At 60.1% G+C, this 6,428-nt stretch overlaps 1 protein-coding gene across 1 annotated transcript in view; it reads right to left on the bottom strand.

Annotated features, from left to right (window-relative positions):
- Positions 1-6,428, bottom strand: part of FOXP4 (forkhead box P4) — a 39,210-nt gene that overhangs the window by 16,266 nt on the left and 16,516 nt on the right. Inside the window, exons 3-5 of the mRNA XM_009638260.1 lie at positions 4,832-4,954; positions 2,687-2,773; positions 1,283-1,318 (exon numbers count right to left, since the gene is read on the bottom strand). Coding sequence (XP_009636555.1) covers positions 1,283-1,318; positions 2,687-2,773; positions 4,832-4,954 — 246 coding nt within the window. The remainder of the gene's footprint in view (positions 1-1,282; positions 1,319-2,686; positions 2,774-4,831; positions 4,955-6,428) is intronic.

Here is a 6,428-nt window from a genome sequence, read left to right as displayed (position 1 = left end):
CCCCTGGGGGGGGGGGGGAGCTTCTGCGCCCCCCCGTTAGCGAATGCGCTCGAAACGCCTCAAAATTCTACTTCCGGGAGGGGGTGGGGAGCCCCCCCCCCCCCCCCCCGCCCCCCCCCCCCCGCGGCGCAGCCCATGGACCCAAAGCCCCCCCGCATCCTCTGGGACAGGATGCTGCCGACAGGCGCTTCCGACACATTCCCATCCTCTGCACTCCCTCTTTTCCTGCTCTCCCCCTTCCCTGCACCCACCGGGGGACCTCCAGCCGCGCCGCTCCTCCTGGGGAGATCTGAGCTGCTCCTCCATGAGGCTGCTACCTGCTCCCGGTGCGGCGCGGCACAAAGCCGTTCCCACCTGCTGATCCCCCTCCGCGCTCGCAGACGAGCCGCTGACTTACAATTACACCGAGGCGAGCCCTTGAAATCAAGCAGAGGGAAAGCAGAAGGCGCTCGGTTTACAAACCTTGCAGCGGGGCCGTAATTAAATACCGCCGTGGATTTCCATGAAGGAGACGATGCCGGCCAAGAGCGGCTCTGCGGCGGCATCCCAGACACGCCAGCTATTCCCTGCGCCGTCGGGGGAAGCAACGGCATCGCCGTTCCCAGCAGGCACGCGCTGCTGCCGAACGCAGGCTTTATTAATAGCAGCTGCCCAAATTCATGGGGTGAAGCCAACCCCACAAAGCCCGGCTGGGGGGGTTTTGGGGAGGGGAAACACTACGACATCCACTTGTGGGGACCCCCATTGCTGTTTCTCCTGGCCATGGGGTGGTGATGCTGCCAGCAGCTGGACACACACCCCCTGAAGCAGCACCTAATGCCCTTTCCCCCCTGCCGGCCACTCAAGACTTTCTTAGTGGATAAATTTCTCATCTCCTCTGTACCATTTAATTAAAAGTTAACATGCGCTTTTTAAACCAGGAGCCTGCTAAGCAAGCCCTTTGTTAGAGCTTAATTATATCCCTGTTCGTCGCTGCAATATAACATCGCCACAGCCAAGAGGAAAGTCCTTGAGGAAGCTCAGATTTATGTCTCCCCTGTTCCTGGAGCACAAGCAGCTACTCCAGCTCCTGGAGATGGCTCCGATAAAGCCTGACCCCGCACACGCTGCGTAAATATGCCAACATCCCGCAATGAAAGCCTGGGGTCAAAGTCTATTGAAGGCTCGAGTGGGTGCTGGCCCGACCCCGACCCGCTCGAGCCGCTCTATTCCCCCAGTGCCAGCGCGCGCTTTGCCTCGAGCCCCCGCTGCAGCCGCCCCAAGGCACAGTCTGGGCTTAAACGCTTTCTTCCTCCCAAGCAAGCTGAACGTTTAAGTGCTGCGAATTGATGAGCGGGTGGTGGATTTCAGGAGGGGCGATTGCAGCGAACAGCCCCGGCACCCCATTCCCCTGCTTGCTACTGATGCTCGGCTGGGGACAGGGACCGAGTGGCTCAGCTCCACGTCCCTCTGCACCAGGAGCCTAAGGAAGGATGCCCGACAGAGAGGGCAGTGATGCCAGACATACAGCAGCATGCACGATACAAAATACCCCCCCTGCAGGACCACATGCACCGATCTGGGATGAGAGAGGGGCAAAAATGTGTAAGCTAAAGGAAGGGAGCGGTGCTGTCTGCCTGCTGCTGGTCAGGGTTGCCCCCCAGCCTCTGTGTGACTGGCACGTCCCCAAAACCAAGCACTGCTGATACAGCCGCAACACCCCGGAGCGCATTACTATGGGAAAGGACAGTAAAACCTGTTGGGTAAAGGGAGTTATACAAGATTGATGCCATCACACCCGCATAAACACTTCTCCACCACAAAGGGTTTGACTCACTCCTTGGCCGGCTGCCACCCCGCAAAAGTGCTTACTAACAGCTCCGGCTGCCTCCCAGAAAGCCCCGGTGCTGCGGCTCCGACCAGTGAGCAGGATCTCGAGGGGATGATTTTCCAGGCGGTCCCGGTTTGTAATCCCTCCGTGCCAGAGGATGGGGCGAACGCGGACGATCAGGCAGCGGGTGGAAAATGAGACGGGTATTACAGGGGAAACTCGGCGCAAGCACGGAGCAGCTCTGCCAAAGCCGGCTGAGCGAAACAGCGCTTGGGTTTTGCAGAACCGCCTTTCCTGGCAGGAAAAGCCCTGCTTTGGGTCCCCACCTGCCTGCCTACTTGCTAGGGTGCTGCCGTGCCAGCTCCATTAGGACGGGGCTGCCTGACCCAAAGCCATGCAGAGAGCCTGCCCAGGGCAGGGCCAGCGTGTGGGGGCAAGGGCTGAGCCGAGCCTCCTCTGCCCCCCACCGCAAGGAGGATTTGGGGACCTCTCGCTCTGTCCTGGGGGCAGCGACCCGCCCCTCCTGCCGGGGAGGGTCCCACTCTCTGCCGGAGCTGCCTGCCCGCGCCCGCCGGCTTCGCCGCTCCCCACGCCCGCCCCATAGTTTCTAGATGCACCAACAAGGGCCCGGTGCTGACTGACGCAGCTCGGTGCACGTGCCAGATCACAGATAGGGAGGAGGAAGAGGAACTCCCAGCACCCGGACCAGCCTCCCCAGCACCCCCCAGGAGCAGCAGGATGCCCCCATGTCCCATCCCTGCTGGTTCCCAGCCGGCTGCCCTGGGTGCTGGGATTCATGCACGCCTTGTTTTCTGCTGGTCCCCCTTTTATTTGCTGCCAGATCTGATGGCCCAGAACCCATCTGTGTGAGCTCACCTCTTTGGGTTGCTGCTTTCCGGCTTGCTGCTGTGTCAATAGCTGCAGGTGAAGCTGCTCCTGTTGCTTCTTGTAGTATTCCTGCAACTGGGAGGGAGGGAGGGACGGGAGGGGAGAGAGCAGCCTGGATTAGCAGCAGAAACACCCTGCTCGCGTCTCCCTGCCCGGCACTACCCTGAGTCCAGCACCGGGCTTTGCCCCAGCCATGCCAGCTCCTGGCACCACGCCATCCGGGCAGGCTTTTGCCTGCGGGTTAAGAGGAAAAGCCCCCACTGAAGGAGTCACAGCTGCAGGAGAAGCCTTGGGCTCATGCTCCTAAGGGCTCTGGATCCCCACAGCCAGTAAAACCCCCCAAACACCACCGATGCTAAACCTGCTGGTTTTTTAATGCCAACTGGTTGCCCTGGCTTTCTGCTACTGGCTGGTCCGGGAGCCTCCGCCTTGCTGAGCCCCAGGAAGGAGGGTCACAACCCTCAGTAATTCCTTTGCATCCTGGGGATTTTGCAGCTGTCCTGGAGGGGGAGCGCGTTCAATGTGGGGATATGAAACACCAGGAGGTGGGCAACCCCCTTGAGAGAAGGGGCCCAGGCGCTCTGGCATGTAACCCAGTGTTTCAGCAGTGGAGAAACCCCATTTTTAGCATGGTGGGACCCCAAAACACTCTTAGCAAGCGATGCGAGAGCTGGGGGGGCTCCTGGCTGGGAAGGGGCTGGGAGCAGCCTGGTCTGGCTGGTGTAACCCCACGAGCATCGGGGGCTCAGAGTGCAGAGGACACCCAGCCTCTGATGTTCAGCTGCACGCAAAGGAAAGGAGGAATCGATCTCCTGCGTGTTCAGCCCAACGTGCATCCTCGTTAGCGCAGCGAGCCCTGCCGGGGGAAAGCGCAGGCAACCCTGGTCAAAACAGAGGGGTTTGCTGGGCCAGTAAAAGCGCAAACATGCTAGCCCCGCAATGAGCCACCAGAGTGGGTCCCGGTCTGCAGGAGGCAGCACCGGGACCTGCCGGCCTTGACGCCAGCTCTCGCCCCAGCCCCTAAATAAACTGTTGGTGATGGATTTGCTGCCCGCAGGAGGGGCCGGAGCCACGGGGAGGTCAGCGAGACCTGGCGGCCCCCTCCCACCCAGCCCATACCCCCGCGCAGGGGCGACGGCGGCCGCTCCCTTTGGATGCCGGGAAGCCTTTATCAGCTCAGGGCTGACAGCTCTGGCAGCAGCAACTTTGCTTTTTCTGTCGGCGAACAGGTTTGGAAAGCCTGGGTGTTTACCCGAAAGCCAATCAAAGCCAGGTCTCTGCAACATGGTCGAGCAGGGCTGCGGGAACATTGGGTCAGGGGTGAGAGGTGTGATGTTTGGTTTTCTTCTGGTGGAGAATGCGAGCTATTCCGGCCTGGGTTGTTTAATTTGCAGTCAAACGTGTTTCTTTATCCGGCTCCAAAGAGGCTCGGAGAAGGACCCACCCAGGGTAGTGTTTACCCTTTGTTCTTTCCCTGGGGCCAACCTTGAATCCTTATCAGCCTGTTTGGAGTAAACAGGTACTGGAGGCAGGAGGAAGGGTGTGGAGGATGCTTGTGGGATTTCTCCTTCTCTCCCTCCCGCCTGCGGCAGGAGGTGTTTACCCAAGCAGACCTGTTTTGTTTCGGAGTTGAGGTTTGTTTTTTTAAATTCTCCTCCTTTTTCTTCCCTCCCAGTTCCTTTTACATTTGACTGAGCGCTCTGGAAAAGCCGAGCGGGGCCGTGAGAAACAAACCCACATCGCTCAGGTCCAGAGCTGGACCCAGGCACCTGCCCCAAAGCCCAGGCAGCGGCCGCGGGGGCTCTGCTTGGGGGCCGGCGAGCCAAGAGCATCCGCCCTGACCCCAGCTCTCCCCAAGATCTGGGCAGTCCCGAACCAGCCCTCGTGCAGGAGCTTTTTGGGCTTTGAGACCCTGACTCAGAGCAGCAGCACCGGCTTTGCCAGCACCGTTAGCACCTGCAGCCATTTTCATCCCTTGGTGCTCGCCATGCTGGGACTCCCCAGGGAAATATGGGGGGAATTAGAAGGCCAAGGAGGAAGGGACCCATCTAAAGCTCCAGCGTTCACAAGCACTGGTGGGAAATCACTGGGCCAGATCCAGCCGACGCACAGCCAGCCCAGGACCAGCGTTACCTGTTGCAGCATGATCGCCTGCTGCTGCTGCAGGAGGGCCTGGAGCTGGGGCGGCGAGAGGATCTGCTGCATTTGCTGCGGCGTGATCATCTGGGGGGACATCATGGCCACGGACACGGGGACCTGCGGAGAAGGAGGACACATCACCACTTCCAATTCCAACCCTGGAAAACCCTCTCCAAACGCCAACAGCCTGCGAGTGCCTCCCACCTCCCAGGCTCTCCCGGGGCATCCCTGCATCACCTTCAGATGAAGCCCTTGGCCACCAGTCTGTCCTGGCACGCCGAGGCCACTGCTGGGGAGATGGCAATGGCAGGGAGATGCCCTATGGTGCAGCTGGCACCAGGACAAAGCTTCCTAAACCAGGAGCCCCCCCCAACCCTGAGGGCAGGATGCTTTCTACCCGCAGGGTCGTCTTTAAATGCAATTTAGCTGGGGGAATTAAGACACGGAGAGGAGCCAGTGGTACATGGGCAGCCAGCTCCAAACCACAGCTCCCTCCCCTCCTGCGAGCACGGGAATGGTGCCGGGTACCGCTCCTTCCCTCAGGGTCCTGGAGGATGCAGGGAGGAGGGAAACACCAAGGGAAGCGGGGAAGATACCGATCACCCAAATAACTTCACGAAACAGAGCATGGAGGAAGAGGTTACCAGGTTTTCCATAGACACATCAAAGCTTTACCTCCAGTTGACACCAGTAACTCACATAATTACCATGCCAAGTGGAGGACTAAGAGAACCTTCCAACCTCTGCCTTTGGTTATCATAACACTGGTCCACACCCGCACGGCAAAGCACCGGAGAAGGTGCTGGTGATGGATCCCAGCCCCGCCGGTCCTGCTCAGGTGGAGCAACTCTGCCTTCCCAACCATGGCCATCAAGAGCTGCCTTGTCCCAGCCCCCCGCTGATCCCACCAGCCCAAAGCCCTTCCCAAGGCTCTGGGCAGGGTTATGGCTCTGCTGTAATTTAATAAACCTTCCTAGATGCTCCCTTTTCTTAGGAAAGCAGATGACCGCTGCTGGTCGGGAGCCGGAGAGCCACCGGCAGCCTCAGGCTCTTTGAGGGGACCCCAGGAGGAAGCAACTCCTTGGGGCACGGGACATGACAGAGCCCAAGCCAGGCTCCCCATGCAAGCCAAGGACCCAAGTTTGATCCAAAGCAGACGACTTGTCATCCCCTCACTCACAGGTCTTGGGACCTCAGAGACCAAGGGACAGAGAAACAAAGCAATGAGCTTCAGATTACCCAGCCAAGTCCAAATGAGAACCCGGCACGCGCTGGCCCCTCCTGCCCAGGACCCCGAGTGACGCCCAGGCTCCTGGTCTGGGCCTGCTGCCCACCCTGGGGGTTGCGTCCCCCCCTCCAGCCACCCCAACAGGGCAAGGAGTGGGGATGGAACCCCAGGGGCGGCCCCGTGCAGTCCCCCCGTCCATGGTGGGCGTCCAGCTGGGCTGGAGCACACTGACCTTCAAGGGAGATTGCAAAGGCTTATCTGTTTACTCAGGCATTTTGCTGGAGGGAGGCGTTGCAAGCGGGCAGAGTTTCATTTGTTGTCGGTGATCCCCCCCCCCCCCACGGGCTCCGTCGGTGAGAGACT

The sequence above is a fragment of the Egretta garzetta genome, unplaced genomic scaffold (genome assembly GCF_000687185.1).
Source record: "Egretta garzetta isolate BGI_Z169 unplaced genomic scaffold, ASM68718v1 scaffold105, whole genome shotgun sequence".
NCBI lineage: Eukaryota > Metazoa > Chordata > Aves > Pelecaniformes > Ardeidae > Egretta > Egretta garzetta.
Note: the sequence above shows the minus strand (reverse complement) of the source record. Positions and strands in the feature narration are given on the sequence as shown.